Below are 20897 nucleotides of genomic sequence, written 5' to 3'. Positions count from 1 at the left end.
AATTTTATAGTGATAGAAAAAGACATTTTACACACCCAGCCAATAGAATATAACAGCTACTGCCTTATTCCCAGGGAAGTCTAACTACTAGACGAACAATAGAAAACCATCTTTTTGAGTTCTCTTAGAGTTTTGTGGCCCATCTTAAACCAGAAAACCTACATTCCTTCCAAGGAAGCAATGCCATAAATAGATTATCTTCTTTAAGTCTCAGCTAAGAGTGTGTTCAGTGTCTTTACACCTTGGTTTCTGAAACTTTAGTCTTCCCACAGGAGTGAAGTAGATAGCTACTCTCTGTATTTTAATAAGAGATGAAGTTCCTTTTGTTAAATGAAAAAGTGCTTTTTAAAAATTACTATATGATGTAGCTAATTGAGATCTTTTTTCTTTCTTTTGTTAAATATATATATTTAATATATATATATATATATATATATATATATATATATATATATATATATATATATATATATTTCAGAGAGGAAGTGAGAGAGATAGAAACATCAATGATGAGAGACAATCATGGATTGACTGCCTCCTGCACACCCCCTATTGGGATTGGGGATCAAGCCCGCAACCCAGGCATGTGCCCTTGGCTGGAATTGAGCCTGGGACCCTTTAGTCTGCAGGCCAATGCTCTATCCACTGAGTCAAACTGGCTAGGGCGCTAATTGAGATCTTAATCATCTAATCCAGACCCCTCACTTAATGGAATTAGAAACTGAGGCCCAGCCTAGAAAGGCATTACCCAAGACACACAGACTGATAGCAGCAGAGCTGGGACCAGAACAGAGAGTCCTGATCTGTGTTCAGGGTAATAATAACAGATGCTTACCTGGGGGGATAAGATGATTAAACTTCCTACAGACAACATTTATTAGGAGGTTCTCTCTGCTTTCACTGGACAAAAGTATCTACTCTCTTGGGAATGAATTGTGAAACTTCTCCATGTTCCTTGGATTAAAAAAAAAAAAAATGTTTTTCAGTGATAGTTGGTTAAGGGGGTGGAAAGGGAACAGGAGCAGAACATGCTTGTGCCAGGAGCTGGAGAGCTTCCCAGCTTTGGTCATCTCTTTCTCCAATGACTCTTGGCAGAACTTACCTAGAGAAGCAGGTGAGTGAATGTAAAGTATACACTGCAGCCCTAGCTGGTTTGATTCAGTGGATAGAGCTTCGGCCTGTGGACTGAAGGGTCCCAGGTTTGCTTTTGATCAAGGGCACATGCCTGGGTTGAGGGCTTGATCCCCAGTAGAGGGCATGCAGGAGGCAGCCAATCAGTGATTCTCTCTCAACATTGCTGTTTTTATCCCTTTCCCTTTATCTCTGAAATCAATAAAAAATATATTGAAACAAAAGTATACACTGCAGCCATCTTAAAGCAATAATCTACAAAGGAAAATGGCTGTATGCCATAGATGTTTGTGGCCACCTTTTTTAAAATGGCCAAAAAAATGGAAGCAACCTATATTGTTCAATAACCCAACTGCAGCCATTAAAAATCTGAATAGCTTCTGTAGTTTTATGCTCTGGGCTAAATTGCATATGGTTAACCTATATATTGTCATTGATGAAGATTTGAATATATGTACCAGATAAATACCTTGTTGGTACCAGTCCCAAAGTTGCAGTTCAGGTTATCAAAACCTAATGTTTATTTTTCTTTCAGGTTGTTACTGCTAAACTCAGCCATTTAAATTCTACGTTAGCTCTCATATGGCATTTTTTGTTATGCTAATCTGTTTGGGTTTTTTTCCTTTGTTTTGGAACATTTTTCATTTCTTTTCCTAGCAAATACAAGCCCCAGTAAGACAACAGCCAACAGTTCAGACCACCCCACCTCCAACTGTCCAGGGACAGAAACTTGGATCTCTCACTCCTCCATCATCCCCCAAGACTCAACGTGCTGGACACAGGCGGATTCTCAGTGACGTAACCCACAGTGCAGTCTTTGGGGTCCCTGCCAGCAAATCAACCCAGCTGCTCCAGGCAGCTGCAGCTGAGGCCAGTCTCAATAAGTCCAAGTATGTGATGCTTCTCCTTTATTCTTCTTACTTTGTGGGCAAGGTCTGCCGTGGGCTGTTACTGTGTGATTCTTTGCATATGTTTGTGTGTAGATGTATATGCAGTGGTATGCATCTGTGTTTAATAAGAAACTGAATTTGCCTGTAGCGCATAAACCATACTGATCTTAAGAAATAATTTCCTATTGTGTCACTGTTTCCGTTCTCTCATCTAGTACATGTTTTACAGAGTATTTTCTAAATTCTTGATATGACCAAGTTTTCATGCTGAAAATCTTACCTCCCTCCCCCACCACCCCCCTGGTTGCCTGTGGGATACTGTTTGAACTCATTGGTTAACAGACCAAAGATCTTCTGCCTCACATTGGTGGACTTGTCATTCTCCGTCTTCACGAGTGCTTTGTTCAGCCAATGCGCTCTCCCTTAACTGCACTGTCCTCCTTGTCCACTAAGGCACATGTGTCAAACACAAGGCCCGCGGGCCAAATCCAGCCCGCCAGGCCTTGCAATGTGGCCCTCACCGCGCTGTCATCACTGCACTCCGCTGTCAGTTTATGACATTGTCAGTTTATGACTGTTCAGTAGACCATTCGGCCCGCGATTTAGGCTGGATTTTAGATTTTGGCCCCTTCTCTGATTGAGTTCGACACCCCTACACTAAGGAGTTGCTTATCTATTCATGAAGATCAATGTCAGAGGCCACCTCTCCTTTAACCCTTCCTCTGGTGTCATTTATAATTTGTTGTGCACGTATCCCATTGTATTATCATTATTTATTTGTATGTCTATATGAGTATCTCATCTAGCTGACAGCCTGAGAGTTCCTCCAAGACAAGGATTATGTCTAAAGCAACCTTTGCAAATCCAGTGACTAGCTATGGGCCTGATATAAAGTAGATGTAGATTGCAATGAATGTTTGTGAAGTAAATGCAATTTTAGGCCCTCAGCTTTCTTGGAACCATATACTCTGAAGTTAAAAATCTTTAACTCATTAGCTGAATGCAAAGGGCATCAAGAGAGACTTAGAATAAAATTAAGTAATGGTACCTAGAAGCACAAGATGGTGGTCTTTATTTTTCTTTAACTGTGATAGGTGACCATAGTTTTATGCATGCTAGATCCAACAGATGGGAGGCAGCTTGAACAGGCATCAGTCCTAGCCCTTCGGGGTCCATTATTGTGGGTTATAGTGGGCACCATAAAATGCACAATAGGTTGCTTTGGGATCTTGAATTGAAAGGACTTGCAGATTAAAGGAGTAGTGGGAGATAGTGAATCATTAAGAAAATGGAAACATTTATTTTACACACAGTGGAAAAGGGGTCTATAGAGACTGTCCAGTTGCCATGGAAAGCCCTTTTTTAAAACCACTGTGGAAAATAATGGTTTGACTTGGAAAAGAATTTGCTCTTGAAACAAAGAGAAAATAGGTTGAACCTTTTCAACTTTTATATGTCTTCTTATTTTGTGGGGGTGGGAACTTACCTAGGTCTGCAACCACCACTCCATCAGGCTCTCCTCGGACTTCCCAACAAAATGTTTATAATCCTTCAGAAGGTTCTACGTGGAATCCCTTTGATGATGACAATTTCTCCAAACTCACAGCTGAAGAACTGCTAAATAAGGACTTTGCCAAGCTGGGAGAAGGTGAGTAATTGGTATCTATGTGATTCTTGAAATCTTATTCTTTAGGAGTATACATGTAAAAATGTAGACTTGGGGCCCTGGCCGGTATGGCTCTGTGAGTTACGTCACTGAGAATCTGCCTGTGTACTGAAGGATCTTGTGTTCAATTCCTGGTCATGGGCATGTAGCTAGGTTGCAGGTTTGGGCCCTAGCCAGGGCACATGGGAGAGGCATGTTTCTCACTCTTCCCCTCCCTCCCTTCTATTCTCTAAAATCAATGGCAAAAAAATAACTTTGGGTGAGGATTTTTTTAAAAAATGTAGGCTTGGATCCCCCAAAGGTTTGATTGAGCCTGCAACCTGGGCATGTGACCCTAACTGGAATTGAACCCAGCACCCTTCAGTACACAGGCCTACGCTCTATCCACTGATCCAAACGGACTAGGGTTTAACCATTTTTAAATGTATAGATCAGTGGCGTTAATTACATTTGCATTGTGGTGCAGCCAATCTTCAGAATGCTTTCCCTCTTGCAAAACTGATGCGTTCTCTCTTTTGATTCTTAAAACCTCCTTTCATTTATCAGTGGTTCTCTCAGCTACTGTAGTGACTATACAAGGACCTCTGAATGGCTGAGGTGTCACCATAAGACACTAAAAAATGAATGAAGTCTAGAAGTCAGTGCAGAGAGTGCTCTGAGGATGTGTTCTGTGATTCTGCTGGCGTGAACTGAATGGTGTTGTGTCCCTCCAGGCAAACATCCTGAGAAGCTTGGAGGCTCAGCTGAGAGTTTGATCCCAGGCTTTCAATCAACCCAAAGTGATGCTTTTGCCACTTCTTCGTTTTCTGCTGGAAATGGTTAGTATGGCAAACACCTGAAACACAAACTCACTCTTGTCACCTTCACACTGTTTCCCACTTCACAGATAACTCTGTAACAATGAGCCCAAAACCCTGTTGGTAATTTAGTATTTTCCTTTATTCCAAAGACTTCCAATAAAAAAGATAGGGATAAAGAAGATGTAACGTCACTTTCAATTAAAATGACAGGATGATCTGATGGTAATATATAGGATTTGTTCTGTCTAGTCCATAGACATGTTTTAAGCAAATATTTCTAAATTTTGAGGAGCATCACACTGAGACTATGCTGAGCTGTGTATTTTTTGTTTGTTTGTTTTGTTAATCCTCACCCAAGGATATTTTTCCCATTGCTTTTCAGAGAGAGTGTGGAAGGGAAGTGGGAGGGGGAGAGACAGAGGGAAAGAGAGAAACACCGATGTGAGAGAGGCACATCAACTGGTTGCCTCCCACATGTGCCTCGACTGGGGGTGGCGAGTGATCTCACAACCCAGATATGTGTCCTTGACCTGGAATCGAACCTGCGACCCTTTGGTGCTGTGTCCATTAAGTCAAACTGGTTAGGGTGAATTTTCCTCTTTATTAATAACAATTATACATATTTTTTATGTAAAATTTAGTAATTTATTGAAAAGCATAGAAAAGAAAGTTAAAAGCTTCATGATTTCACCACTGAGCAATTAGCACAGGGATATTATTTTGATATCTATTGGTGATATTTAACCTTTTTAAGGTCACAGACAGTTACCTATGTGAAAATAATGAATCTTATAGATTTTCTCCTCATGAATAAGCAAGTGACCATAATTTTGTATAGTTTTAGACCTCAGATTAATAATCTCTGTACATCTTTTTTTTTTAATTTAATAAATCTTTATTGTTCAGATTATTACAATTGTTCCTTCTTTTCCCCCAATAGCTCCCCTCCACACGGTTCCCACCCCGCCCTCTTCCCTTACCTCCTCTGCACTGTCCTCATCCACGATTTTTGTACAGTCTCTTCCTGCACCCCATACATTCCTTTCCCTTTGAGAATTGTCAGTCCACTCCCTTTCTATGCCCCTGATTCTATTATATTCACAAGCTTATTCTGTTCATCAGATTTTTTATTCACTTGATTTTTAGATTCACTTGTTGATAGATATGTATCTGTTATCCATAATTTTTATCTTTACCTTTTTTTTCTTTTTTTCTTAAAGAATACCTTTCAGCATTTCATATAATACTGGTTTGGTGCTGATGAACTCCTTTAGCTTTTTCTTGTCTGTGAAGCTCTTTATCTGACCTTCAATTCTGAATGATAACTTAGCTGGGTAAACTTGGTTAGGTTCTTGCTATTCATTACTTTGAATATTTCTTGCCACTGTCATCTAGCCTGTATAGTTTCTGTTGAGAAATCAGCTGACAATTGTATGGGTGTTCCCTTGTAGGTAATTAACTGTTTTTCTCTTGCTACTTTTAATATTCTCTCTTTGTCTTTTGCTCTTGGCATTTTAATTATGATGTGTCTTGGTGTGGTCTTCTTTGGATTCCTTTTGTTTAGGGTTGTGTGTGCTTCCTGGACTTGTAAGTCTATTTCTTTCACCATATAGGGGAAGTTTTCTGTCATTATTTCTTCAAATAGGTTTTCAGTATCTTGCTCTCTCTCTCTCTTCTTCTGGCACCCCCATAATTCATATGTTGGTACACTTGAGGTTGTCCCAGAAGTTCCTTACACTATCTTCAAATTTTTGGATTCTTTTTTCTTTTTCTTTTTTCTGGTTGAGTGTTTTTTGCTTCTTTGTATTTCAAATCTTTGACTTGATTCATGCGATCCTCTAGACTGCTGTTGAGTCTCTGTATAATATTTTTTATTTCCGTCAGGGTATGTTTAATTTCTAGTTGGTGTTTTTTCATATCCTTGAGGGTCTCACTAAATTTATCAGCCTTTTCTAGGAAATTCTTGAAAAACCTTATAACCATGGTTTTGAAGTTTATATCCAGTCGTTTGTTTTCCTCCATTTCTTTCATTTGCGATCTGTTTCTTTTCCACATTTTGGCTGCTTCCCTGAGTTGATAAAGTGGTTTTGTGTATTAGGTGTCCAATGTTGCCCAGTGGCTCAACCTCTCCCAGTTACCTGAGGTGGACACTCTTGGTGCACCCCTTTGTGGACTGTGTGCACAGCCTTGTTGTAGTTAAATCTTGATTGTTGGTATCACTGGGAGGAATTGACCTCCAGGCCAATTGGCTGTGAGGATCAGCAGTGTCTACACTGGGAGGACTTCTGTGCTGGAGACACCCTTATGGGAGAAGACTGTGCTCAGCGTGGATGGGGCAGAGTCTCAGGGTGGAGCAGACAGCTTTGGCTTCCTATTAGCCCTGCCCTATGAGGCCCCTGGGTCTCATTGTCCCTCGGTAATCACTGCAAGCACCTCTGAGAGAAAGCCACCCTCGAGTTTCGTTTGCCACCAGATAGTCCAGTTTTTCCCCCTGAATGAGTCTGGTTTCCCAGAAACTCGCCCAGTACTGGAGTTCAGCGCAGTCGGGAGCTTCCGTCTCCCTCCCACTTTAGAAAACTCAGCCGCCTGTGCACTCAACAGTCAATCCTCTCTGCATGCGCGTGCCTCCACACCTCTGCCTTCCACAGCTCCCCTGAGTCTCAGTGTGCTTTTTCTTTTCCTGACAGTCCAGATTCCCCCAAAAATGAGTTTGGGTTCCCAGAGTCTTGCCCGGGACTGGAATGAACTTCAGGAGTGAACTTGGGAAGCTTCCATCTCTCTCCACTTTAGAAAGCCAGCCATGCACTCAGCCGCTGTGTAGTCAGTCGCCCATCCTCTGCGTGTGTGCATGCGCATATCCATACCTCAGCCTTTTGCAGCTCCTGAGTCTCGATGTGCTTTCCTCTTTCCTTCTTGTAGAATTTCCCCTCAGCCAGCTTTCCTGTGGTTCTCGATGGTGTCTGTTTTGTCTCTTAGTTGTAGTTTTGATATTGTTGTGCGAGGCTGCAGTTTGGTGTTTAACTATGGCACCATCCTGGTTTCTCCCCTCTGTACATCTTTATAATCATATACTTTTTATTTTTTTATTTTTATTTTTTTTATAATCATATTTTAAAACCTATTTATTTCACTTAATAAATCTGGCATGTTTCCCCCATATTATTAAAGAATCTTCTAAAATATGACTTTAAAAATACCTGCATTAAATGCCTTTATATGGATATATCTTAATGTTTTTAATTAAATATCTCTCTCTTTTTTCTTTTATTTGTTAATTCTCACCCGAGGATATTTTTTTCATTGATTTTTAGAGGGAGTGGAAGGGAAGGAAGGAAAGAGAGAGAAACAGCAATGTGAGAGAGAGACACTGATTGGTTGCTTCCTGTATGGGCCCAACTGGGTCTGGGGATCGAACCTGCAACCCAGGTACTTGCCCTTGACTGGGAATCGAACCCCTGACCTTCAGAGTGTAGGCCAATGCTCCAACCACTGAGCCCACCCAGCTGGGCATCGCAAACTGAATATTAAAATGCATCGTAAAAAAATGGTAAAGTAGAAACAAGGAGACCTGGGTTCTGATCCTAGGTCTGCTGGTGTACCTTTGGCTAATCTCTTAACTTCTGGGCTATATTTCCTTTTCTGAAAAATAAGAAAATTATACTAGAAAATCCTAAGATCTCTTCAAACTCTGATATCCCATATGGTGCATAGATTTCTGTAAATCTATAAGTTTGTCAAATATAGAATCAATGCCAATAGTATGTAAGATGTAGTCTAAAGATTAGGGGTTGTCTAACTTTGCGGGAGGCAAGCAGTCTGTCTCCTCCTGTCTGTTTGCCTAGAACTATATTAGTGATACAACACCTCAAGAGGGTAATGGTTACATAGAAGTACCTATATATATGCTAGATTACAGGATAGATAATGTTTGTTTGCATGCCAAAACGTGCAATATGGACAGTAATTGCTGTACCGATTTGAAAAAGATCACTGTGGGTTTCCACAAAAGGAAAAGTGGAATTTCAGAAGTATGAATATCCTTGTTATTAATTACATCTTAGAATATGTTGCAAGGACCAGATTATATATTTCATACATACTTTTCTGTTACACTATTATATCCACTTATCCCTTTTTATTCTACCTCTGAGTTTATACTTGTTCTCTAATTTGATGTGTTGGGTTAATACCGTGGTCGGCAAACTGTGGCTCACGAGCCACATGCGGCTCTTTGGCCCCTTGAGTGTGCCTCTTCCACAAAATACCACGACCTGGGTGAGTCTATTTTGAAGAAGTAGCGTTAGAAGAAGTTTACGTTTAAAAAATTTTGGCTCTCAAAAGGAATTTCATTCGTTGTACTGTTGATATTTGGCTCTGTTGACTAATGAGTTTGCCAACCAATGGGTTAATTAGTAAATTCATCTAGATTTACTTGATATTTTCTGCTTTTCTCTTTTTTCTCTCTCCTTGACCCATCCTTCCCTTCCAACCAACTCCAGCTGAAAAAAGGAAGGGTGGACAGGCTGCGGATTCTAGCCTCCCACTTCTAAGTGTGTCTGATCCTTTCATTCCTCTTCAAGTACCTGATGCACCAGGTAGGTAAATAGAACTGATCTTAGGTTAACCAGCTTGATTCTTATGTCTCAGAGTCTCTTGAGAGTTGGTTTTAAACACTCCATGAAAAGGATCTGAACTCCATATTAGTCCAATAATGATTATAACAATATTGGGGAAGGCCTATAAGCATGTGATAAAAGGAACAAAATGTGAATAGTAGTTAATAGTATGATGAGTAGATAATGGGTGACTTACTTCCTGTCCAGTTGCTATTTTCCTGTAATATACTTTAATTTTATAATATGAAATGCATAATAAAAGTTGATAGGAAATGTGAGTCAGGAAACCTGAGTTTCCTATCTAGCTCTTCCACTACCTGAAAACCTTTGGGTTTAACTCTTCATCAGTGGAGTGAAATGGACTGCATAAATTCAAATATCCCTTTAAATCTACCGTATCCTGATTTTTTAAGTGAGCAGTCCAAAAACAGGAAGAAATGGTTAGTGTGCTCTGATTGAAACAGCTTTTGGAACATAATTTGCAGTTTCTGAATGCCAAAGATTTCTTTCCTGCTCTCCTCCCCATCCTTTTGGGGAGGGGTGGAGAAGCGTGATGTGAAGAACAGAAGCCGCTTTTTCTCATCTCTATCCATGCCTTTGAAAAAGCAAATAGATCCAGCTCCTTCGAAGCATCTGGTGGTGGTTTTCCTTTTCTCCAGTTTTTCCCTTGCTGATTCTTGGTCTTAAACTGATAGGATCTGACTAATTTCCCCTCCTCTCACACTCCCCCCCCCCCCCCCCCCGCAAATGTTAAAGGTGTTTGATTAATTGCCTCAAGATTGGAAGTGATTGTGATATTCATACCCTCTCCCTACTAAGACAGATTGTAGCTAGGGCACCAAGATAGTTTTTATTTCTTTAGGCAATTTGTTGATCATTCTGAAAGGAAGCAAAAACTTGCCTTGATCAGGTATTATTGTGTAACATTATAGCTTGCTGGACCTAGATGGTGAATGTAGGTAAAATATATCTAAAACTACTGAGGAATGATTCAGTAAAGGACAGTTAAAGAAAAGAGAAGAAAGTAATCAGATCTCTCAGGAGCTAGCCAGGCTAGTTTCAAGCAGAAGGCTGGAAAGGGATGGACTACAAACTCAAGCTGAGTTCCATTGATCTCTTTTTCCTCCCTGTTGTAGCAGTCATAGGATCAGACAAGAAAAATGGATTATTACGGCATTCTTCCTCTGACACTCCTCAGGTTCTTGCATTGCTCTTACCTAGACAGCCATGGCTGCATATGCTGAAAGGGTGGCCTCTTGGCACAAGCCAGAGGATGAAGCCCACGAAAGTAGCTGTGCTCTGCAGCTGCATAGGAACCTTTTGGATTAAGGATGAGGGGCCAAGCACATGCACTTGGTGACTCAGGATATCAACTCCAGGCTTTATTTTATTATTTAAAAATATATTTTATTGATTTTTTTACAGAGAGGAAGAGAGAGGGATAGAGAGTTAGAAACATCGATGAGAGAGAAACATCAATCAACTGCCTCTTGCACACCCCCCACCGGGGATGTGGCCACAACCAAGGTACATGCTCTTGGCCACAATCGAACCTGGGACCTTTCAGTTTGTAGGCCAACGCTCTATCCACTGAGCCAAACTGTTTTTGGCTCAACTCCAGGTTTTAGAGATACAATTAGAAGGTGTGAAGATGAACCTGGGGCCATTAGAGCCAGCTGGCTGCCATGATTACTTTCTTTATTGTTATCTTTCCTGTCTCCTGGCCTTCCAGATTTCTCTCATTCTGGAGGACTCCTGCTAATACCAATTAAGCCATGACTCCTCTTGGGTTTTAATGGAAAATCTATTAAAAATGAAACATTCTAATAGAGAATTCCAAGAATGCTTTGTTTCCTGGTTCATCTGACCAGACTTGTGTGTTGAAAACATAAAGCAACATATCAGTGTTTTGCATTCCAGTGAATTCTCGTATCACTGAGCATAAAATCCAGACTTATTATCAGGACCTAAAGGCCCTAACTGATCCTGCCCTTGGCTACTCCTCTAACCTGAGCTGGTAGCCTCTTCCCCTCAGTCTTTCCTTTAATAGAATAAACTTGTTCCAACCACAGGGCCTTTGCACTTGCTGGTACTCTACCTGAAAAAGCTTTTCCTCCAGCTCTGTTTCTTGTCATTCTACCTTTAGGTCTCAGTTTAAATACTCTCTTCTCAGAAAGGTGCAGCGTGGTCCCACGGGCACTTAGTCACATGTCCTGGCCTTTTTCTTCATAGTGTTTATCATTGTCTTTTTTCATTTGTTTGTTGTCTGATTCTCTTCGCCTACATGTCAGAGTCCTGAGGGAGGGACTTTGCCATCTTCATTCATCACTCTGTTGCCAGTGTTGAGAACACTGCCAGGGAAAGTCAGTACTCGATGAATATTTGCAGACTGGGTGAATGAATGAAGTAAAACCTGAGGCTGAAAGGCTTCTGGTGGCCCATTACTCTCCATTTCTGTCCCAGCTCCCAAACACCAGGTTACTGGCCTCATAGCCTTCCATCTTTGTCTCTGCCAAGCCCCAGCCAGGCCCCCACCCATTCCTTGAGGGTGTACAAATGAAGGCACAGCCCACAGTTTCAGGAAGCTGCCAAACCCCAGGCTCAGCCTGATAGCTAGGCTCAGCAGATCGTTCAGCTCCAGCCTTTCACGGTACCCTGCAGAATTTGATCTGAACGTGGTTATGTGTCTATGATTATTTTATTTCTTTTCATGTTCAGCCCATAGCACCATTCAGTTATATAGTTTCTTATCCAAGACCCCTATATCCTTCTTTAGTGGCTTGAAATGTCTGAGTGAGCAAAGTGCTAAGAGTTTAGGGTATCTGGTACCTCCACAAACCACAAATGAGTCTCCCCACCTCCTGTTCCCCCTGCCAAGCAACCAGTTTGTCACTACATTCAGCTCAGTGTGTGCACCAGTCAGGTTTTTGGGTAGGTTTGTTTTGTTTTACATACTTGCTTACCTTCCATACTCAGCCTTCTTGAGAATAAGAATCATGAAATCTTAGTCTCCTGACAAATACATGTATTTTAAAGTCTTAGCATTTGTTTTTATGCTTTTAAAACATTATCATATATAATTTCGTTTGATCCTACAAATAACACTGAATGGTAAGTATGTTGAGGAATTTTCCAGCGGAAGGAAGTGAAGCCTCAGTGCTATGGTGTCTGTGCTGTTCCACATCCTCTCTTCATGGCCTGTCCCCCGAGCAAGATCCCCCAGCAGTGTGTCTGAAACATAAAGCAACGTATCAGTGTTTCTTTGACTTTGGGGAAGTTCCAGGATCAATAAAGCCTTTGGCTAGAGAGCTAAATATAAGGGTTGGGGAAATATAAAAATGGATTTGAACTTGTAAGACTTAGGGTCTAGCCACTTAATAGCTGGGCGATTTTGGTCAAATCACTTACTTAAACTGTGTTCTCAAAATTGGCAATATTAACACCTACCTTAATGGAGTGGCTCAAGAGGTGCAGATGAAACCATGTATTTGAAATCATTTTGTAAACTTTAAATTAGTATAAAGATAGGAAATGCTATAACAACTTTGATCCAAGATCCTTATTTCCAGTGTGGCAGTTCTAGTTATCTTAATGTCTTAGTGATTTTTTCCCCATAGGAAATTAAACTTCCTCTAAGTTAAACCTTTAACCTTGGCACAGCTGAGAGCTGTTAGACTTCCTTGATAGAATGATGGTTAAAGTAGGGGCACTGGATGATTGGATTTGTTTCATTTTTATTTTCCAAAGCATCATTTTAAAAAAACTTTTTAAAAAAATCTAGTGTAAAAAATCACAGCTTGAGCATTTGTGTGCTCACAAGGCATTCTTATCAGAGCTATTTGCCTGGCATTTTCCTCATTTCCAGCTTCTGTCAAGGTTGATCATAGTACGTGTCTTTACTCTCCAAAGTTCGTCTGCCTGCAAATTCAGTTCTCTAGAATGAACTTGGAATGGGGCATGGTTGTTGACTTTTGCTTCTAACTTGCAGCTGTTACAAATTTTAGTGTCTGGTTTCTCAGTGATAGGAACTATTTAGAGTGCCTAGATGTTAAAAACAGCATCTCTCATCACAAGACTTCAGGGCTTACACCCAAATTAGAGAAGAAGTAAATTTCCAAAGCCACCAAGGTGTAGCAACCAAATCATTATTTTTGATGGGGCCCTTTTGTGTTGGTAAGTTCATCCTGCTTGATTCCTCATACCTGTGTTCCTAATTAGGGTTGGAGTGGGCCTTGAGCAAGCCCTTAATCTTATTGGCCTATAATAAACAGATATACTTATCCTCTCTTTTGATATATGTTTTAAATTTATATATTGACTTGAGAGAGAAACATCGATTTATTGTTCCATTTATTTATGCATTCATTGGTTATTTCTTGTATATGCCCCGATCAGAATTGGACCTGTAACTTTATCTTATCAGTATGAGTTTCTAACCCAGTGGTCGGCAAACTCATTAATCAACAGAGTGGCAAACCACGGCTCGCAGTTTGCTGACCACTGCTCTAACCACCTGAGGTTCCCAGCCAGTGCCCCTTTTGAAATTTAAGAGAGAACTCACAACTTGCAGTACCTTCCAGACTCATGGTAGGAAATGGTTTTGATGATGTAAACTTAGATTGGCTTATGAAGGATTTATTACCTTCTTGCCTTGTAGTTGATATGTTTTTGTAGTTGACATTTTTAATAACAAAGTCTTGAGAGGAGAGGTATAAGAGAAAAACCTGAAATGGATTAATTCCTACCTCTAACTCTAGCAACTATTTCCTTCTTTCTTTCCCCAGTCTCCAATGCCACTTTTGTTTAAGAAAAGAGAGGAAGGTACCTTCTCTTACCTATCCCTTAATTTCAAAGTATTAATAATCCTCTCCTTTAAGACCACTCTCCATTTCCATTGCCCATGTTAACTAATTCTGTATGTACTGTCCTTGAAGAGTTCACCTTCTCAGTATTTTAACCTTGATTTCAGTGCTTCTCCAAACTCAATCTGACTTATTTTTACTTGGGAACCCTAGAAACATGAGAAATAGCTGAGTATACTAAATGGGAATGTGATTGGAAAATACCACCAACAGAAGAATATGAGCAGACAATTAATTAAAAAAACAAATATAAATTACTAGTAAATGCATTTTTTTTCAGAAAGCTTATCATTCTGATAAATACAAGACAAACTGATTATAAAACAACTCCTATAGCTCCCCCTATTTCCCCTCATAGCTTGTTGCCCTGCCCCCTCCTGTAGCTCTCTGCCCCCTGCTTGTAGTTTGCTGCCCCACCCACCTGCAGATCTGTGATCCCATCATTACACAGTTGGTGGTTACACCTCATGGCTTAACGGATAATTAGCATATTCCTCTCTTATTATATAGGATGAGATGCTGAAACTTGCTGCAAATTGGTAAAGATGGGAAAAAAAAACAACCACAACCTCAGGCTTGGTGAAGGTATAAGAAACAGACACGCTCAGATCCTACAAGTGGGAACATCAAACCTTATTAGAAGATTAGAATAAGCAGAATTCTTTGAATAAAATGAATTTTATTTTATTCTCCAGTTTCATCTCTAAATAATCCATCTTCTAAGTTTCTACTTCCTGCTTTTTTCTTTCATGTTGGATGGGACCTTTTAAGTTTATCTTCATTTTATCGGTAAGAAAACTTAGATCCAAAGTGTCATACAAACTTAATATAGAACCTAGGTCTTTTGCCTCCTTCTCTCATTTTATTCAAAGAATTCTGCTTATTCTAATCTCATAACAAGGTTTGAGGGTGAAAATGGAATTTCACCCATTTTCAATCTGTAATCTCAGGGCTTAGTGGTTTGGTGATCCCTCATCTAATCCTAAAAGAAAAGTTAATCTTCTTTTATGTACCAAGCACTTTAATTGATATACACAAGTGCGCTCACAGACACACACACACACACACACACACACACACACACACACACATTGTAAATACACCATTAATTTCTGACAATCTATTAAAGTAGTTTTTATTCTTTGTCTACAAGTGAGAAAACTGATGCTTAGAAAAATTAGGTAACTAAATTAAATTATCAGAATCAGCCTCAGAACTGGACCATTCCCTTCTATTCAGAGTTGCCCACTACTTTTCACATAATGGAATATGATGGCATCAAGTACTTGTGATTCTAACACAGAAGAGATGGGAAACTCTTGTAAAATGTTTCTTAGGAAGATTAAATCATTGTAAAATGCAGTAAATAATTATTTCTGGGTTTTACTGGTCTGTCACCTTGTATAATTGAGAATTGGAGTGTGAGTCTATACATTTCAGTGTGAACTGTCCCAGAAGATGGGCTTTGCTTTTGTATTCAGAGAAGTCATTTTTCATGATTCATGTAAAATTTTTAGAAGTCTCTGTTCATTACATATTAACAAGTCGTGATATGCCGATGTGAAGCTTGAACAAGGTTTTGGATGTTAAAGAACCCTTCCAGCACAGTTTCCTAAATTCACCACCCTCTTTTCTGCACTGCTCTTTTCCACCCATCCACCCACCCTCATGATACATGCCTCGGAGTATTTTTATAAAACCTTCAGAGAGAGGAAAGAATTCATAAAACGAAGGATACCAAGGCCAGTCCTTGAAGCACATGGGAGGCCTCCAGGCTATGATTTGTAGATTGTCAGCCTCCTATAGCCTTTCCTGTGCCTCCCTTTACACCCTGTTCTCAAGTTCTTCCTTTACAGTGACCAAAACCCCCCACATTGATAGCTTTAATGTGATCTCCTCTAAGATAGCTCTACATTTTAAAACAATCGAGGCCTTAGTTAAAGTAAAGGAATGGATCTCTAATGCATAGAAGATCTGGGTCCTAGTCCTAGCTGGCTATGTGGCATTCTTATCATAAGCTCTTGAGCTAATTTTACCTGTCTGAAGCTGGTTTCTTCATCTGCAAATGGGAAGGCGAGTCGTTGGATAAGATTTGAGGTTCCTTCCAATGCCAACATGTCTTTTATAATTTGACCATTGTACCCGGGGCCATGTCTATGTGAGGATTTTTTCTCCTATGTTGATAGATATAGGCAGGCCCTGTTGATAGCATGTGGAAGTCTAATCCAGGCTCTACCATGTCCCGTCCATGACTTTGGGCAATTCATACATTCTCACCGTCTCTGATCTCCATTGTCCTCAATTCTGTTCTTTCCAAACCCAGGGTTTTATGTGAATGATAAATGAAAATGTCTGACATTAAATTCTACAAATGTAAATGATGAATGTTGCTATAATGGTGCCTGGGGACCAGCCCTGAGAGCCTTTTCTTACTTCGAGGGTACTAGGAGTGAAAGAAACTGGTTTTGCACATTCCATCCACCTTCAGATGCTGTAGGCTTACTCTCACTTCCGTTCTCTGACCGGTATTACTTTGCCCCCTCCCACTCCCTGCCGTAGTTCCAGGATTTGAGTATTCCCAAGCAGCAGTGATTACCTATGTGATAGCCTGTTACTTCGAGGTTTGGTCAGAAAACAAGCATCTTACCCCATCTCTACTCCATTTCATCTCTCCACAACACATGTATGCACACATGTACTTTTTTAATACTCTTACATACTTTTTGCTAATGGCTAATAAAATAATCAGATTCTTATTGAAATACTTGACTATTTCCAGTTGATCCCCTATTGCTCCCACCTTCCCAGTGAAGCTGAAAGACAGAGGTGTGACAGAGAGTAGTAACTAGAGGGAACCAAGAACTGGATACAGAGTTAATAAGACACCTTCCCCACTTTCAGTGATGTTGTAAGGACTGCAAGCACAGAGTGCTCCGGAAGGTTTCTGTAATGTTGGGGTTTAGGGGCGCTTTGAGGAAATGATGATATTTAAGTGACCAATACAAAAAGTTATGGGAAGGTTTCTCCATTTGACGGGTGAGGAGATAGGGTCAGAAGTTTAAGGAACTACCTCTGGTCACAGTGAGTCCCTGGATGAGGCTACAGTTAAGACTCTGGAAGAATACTAGTCTGCTGTTTGGCACCAAGATAAACTGCTGCATTTAACACAAGCAAGTAATTTTGGGTCTTTACTTTTTACCCATTGCTTTACAAAATTGCAAATATATGAGTGCTAAAAGTGAAAGAAAAAATTGTGGTTTTTTAATTTTTTTGTTTGTTTGTTTGTTTAAGTGAGAGAAGCTTTTGGGAGGAATAAAACAAAGCTAACGTTCATAATAAAAATTTAGACTTTTGGGGAAAACCTTATTTTCACCTGTATGCTAAAAATTGTCAAAGATATTTTAAGATATTGTAATAAAATGTCAAATATAGTTTCAGATTAATGCTGATGTGATTATACTGTATACTTGGTTAGTACCCTGAGTATTTTTCCCTGCTAAAGAAGCTTTTTCTTTACCTCCTTGCGTTCTTCAATATAAATCAGGTGTATCTGAGGAATGTAGCATGTTATCATTTAATTCAAAGATAGCTACATGCCATGTACTCCAAAAGTGGTAAATTGGTTTCACATATTAAGATGTCTTTTTCTGCAATGTGTTAATTATACCAAAGCAAATGATCTTGCCAAGACACTAAAACTCATTATTTCATCTGTGTAGTTATAGATTATCTAACTTACAAGTCACCTAAAGTTTGATTTCTATCCCGCAATCAATATCAGCTTAGTCTTTACTTATCTCAATTTCTGACGGCCTAGAAGAATAAAGATTCATCTCTAACAATTTAATTTTAGTTTTATCTTAATGGCATTTTATTTTGGTGATAGAAAATTGTTGATAATTGGCCTTTAACTGGGCAAGTTATAGAATTTATGTGGCCTCAGTCTTATAAGCAAAAGGACATATGAGTTATTACTTTCCTTTTTTCTACACATTTCTGTGATTTATTACTTTGTTTTAAGTTAATCCTCTAGTGTTAATAGGTTAAAGGTAAATGGATAGTTGTTGATGGATCAGGGTCAAAGGAATTGTGAGTCTTAGTGTGTATCACACCTGGTAACATTAAGTTGGCCTTTAACTGGGCAAGTTATAGAATTTATGTGGCCTCCCTTCTTTTCTCTCTAAAAAATCAATAAAAACATTTTTTTAAAAGATTGATGGATGGCTCTGAAAAGATGCAAATAATTTTCACCCAGATAACATATAATAACATTAAGTTACCAGGTGTGATAAATCTGGTGGCTTCTGTTATCCTTTTGTTTCTTAGTCACAAGATATCAAAAGTAATAGCATGTCACAGACTCTCAGTTGGCAGACAATAAATGATTGTTGACATTGACTTGGGCATGGTTTATTATATCCTCTTGGTGAGTTATAAACCATTTCTAAATGCAAGTAAAAAAAGAGAGAGATTCAAAACTGAGCCAAAAGGGATATGAATACACAAAGACATATGCATTTATTTTTTAATAGCAAAAAACTAGAAACACCAAACATCACCAACTAGTAAATGAATCAACAAAATGTGCATTTATACAGTAGAACACCACCCAACAATAGGACAGAACAAACTACTGATACACCAGACAGAAAAACTGCATACATTATGGTTCCATTTATAGGATATCCTAGGGGGGAAAAAGAGGGAGGGGGCAAAGCTATCAGGACAGAAAACAGATCAGTTGTCACCAGAGTCTGGGGGAGAGGAAGACATTGATTAGAAAGGGGACACATAGGTACTTTGTGGGGTGGTGGGAATGTTTTCTACATCATTATTTCAGTGGTGCTTCTATGAATGTGGACATTTATTAACATTCAGCAAATTATACACTTAAAATTGATTACTTTTATTCTGTGTAAATTATACCTCAAATTTAAAAACTAGCAAACCTAGTCTTGAATGCCTCACAGAGTTGACTTCTTCAGTTAGGGAAATAATAATTTTTTAAACTTCAAACTTTGAAAGCCTACTTTTAACAATATACTAACATGACTTTTATGATGAATTGATACAAAATGTTGGCCCCTAAAATGTATTTGCATAGAAAAATGGAAAAAGATCAGCTTGCTTTAATATATTATTGCATTTTGCTTTCTCTTTACTTTTCTGCCCGACCTAGAAAAGCTAATTGAGGGACTCAAATCTCCTGACACTTCTCTTCTGCTCCCTGACCTCTTGCCTATGACAGATCCTTTTGGCAGCACTTCCGATGCTGTAATTGGTAAAGTCGTCATCTTCTGTTTCTTCAATAATGCATGATGTGTGTGTCTATTTCAAGTATATCTAACTGGTTAGCAGATCCCTAGTGAATAGCCCTGGTGAGGAATGGAAATGCCACCAAGCCGTCTGCTGTTGGACGAGGCCTTGTGCTAACCCACGAGGCTATTTAATCTCCTTTGTTAGCACTTCAAATCAAGTGTTTTCTCTGTCTTCCAGCTGCACAACACTGTTATTTTTGTCTTGTTTTGATATCCTGAGATTTCTAGAGTGATGTCTTATGAGTGAGGAAGAATGTGGGAAAATTCACTCTTAGTTACAAAAGCTTCACGGAAAAAGTTGGTTTCAAGCTAGACTCTATCTTTAGCAGAGTCTTTTTTAGAAGGCCTCTCTACGTGCCAGGTGTCTGGTGATGAAGTCTCAGTAGTAGAAACTGGGGAGAGGGCTTGGTCTGCTTGTTCTTACATTTCTCTGTGCTCCAACCGCAGGGCAGGCAAGACCTACAAAATGCCCAGGACCCCTATCCTCCAGGGGTGCAAAGTCCTAGAACTCAGAGAGGCCATGACCGTGTGGAGAGATGGGCCTCTAGCTAGGGGATGGGATTAGAGATGGACTAGTGGTCTTTGTAAGGCACAAAAGATGTGAAAGGCTCCCACATTTATTCCTTGAGAAAAGCAAAATTACCAGAAGATATTAAGGTGCCTTTCAATCTGTTTTCTAACATGGAAGAGATCTTCTGGATGGCTCTTACTCTGTATTTATCTATAAAAACTGAGAATCACCGAGACTGGCCATGGTGGTTAACTTTGCACAGACCTGCTCAGTCAGTGAAGCCCAGATACTCAAAGCAGCAAAAATAAAGTAACTTCTGTGCTTTCCACCTCTCCTGAGACTGGCATTTTAGAAACCTGTAGGAGAAAGCCTTGACAGAATTGTCCAAAGAACCTCTGATTGCCTTTCCCTTACCCATTATTCTCCTTTCTTAACGCTCTATTACAAAAGAAAAAGCTGATGTTGCTGTTGAGAGTCTCATACCAGGACTGGAGCCCCCAGTGCCCCAGCGCCTCCCATCTCAGACGGAGTCTGTGACCTCGAACCGCACAGGTCAGTCAGGAGTCTCTGCAGCGGCAGGGATTGCTTGATGTGGTGAGCTCTCAGAGCAGGCTTTCCCCCCGACAGATGGTCCTGGGCTTAATTTGCAGCCTGGTTAGTTCCTCCCAGAAGGGATGCCCTGCACTGTCACAGTCCCAGGTTCTACATGTTGAGTGATGTGTTTCCTGGCCAAAAAGCACATTATGTTTTTGGAGTTCTTTGTAGAGTGATCCCTGGGCTTTCTCCGGTTACAGTCTATCTTTATTCAGGATTTTTCCACTGGTGGCAGATTCCTTCCACCTTCTTAATTAAAGAACTCTGCTGAGCTGTAAGGATGCCTTAACTCCCCCAGGTTACTGAGCAGTCTCTCCCCTCTTAACAGTGGCATCCATGGAGCTCATGTTCTGGATGTCGACACCCTGTTCCTAGCCCAGTGCTTTAGCCATATAGGTGATTTGCTATTAAGTTGTAGGCAAAGTTCAAATCTTTGTTGTTGCCAGCATTTCACCCTAATTTTTCCAACTCACTCTAAGTAGACTTCCTTAACTGCCCATAAATACAAA

General features: G+C 39.9%; 1 protein-coding gene across 7 annotated transcripts in view; it reads left to right on the top strand.

The window, feature by feature from the left end:
- The window catches only part of AAK1 (AP2 associated kinase 1), a 135914-nt gene that overhangs the window by 96878 nt on the left and 18139 nt on the right, over positions 1–20897 (top strand). For 4 of the 7 annotated variants that reach the window (XM_084901183.1, XM_084901182.1, XM_084901188.1 and 1 more), the window contains exons 14-19: positions 1789–2021; positions 3512–3669; positions 4401–4505; positions 8987–9082; positions 19145–19246; positions 20245–20346. In XM_084901183.1, coding sequence (XP_084757309.1) covers positions 1789–2021; positions 3512–3669; positions 4401–4505; positions 8987–9082; positions 19145–19246; positions 20245–20346 — 796 coding nt within the window. The remainder of the gene's footprint in view (positions 1–1788; positions 2022–3511; positions 3670–4400; positions 4506–8986; positions 9083–19144; positions 19247–20244; positions 20347–20897) is intronic. The other 3 variants (XM_084901185.1, XM_084901184.1, XM_084901186.1) reach the window with 2 other exon arrangements.

This window comes from Pipistrellus hanaki (genome assembly GCF_964339955.1).
Source record: "Pipistrellus hanaki genome assembly, chromosome: 12".
Classification (NCBI taxonomy): domain Eukaryota; kingdom Metazoa; phylum Chordata; class Mammalia; order Chiroptera; family Vespertilionidae; genus Pipistrellus; species Pipistrellus hanaki.
The sequence above is the reverse complement of the archived record's forward strand: the minus strand, read 5'-3'. Positions and strand labels throughout refer to the sequence as shown.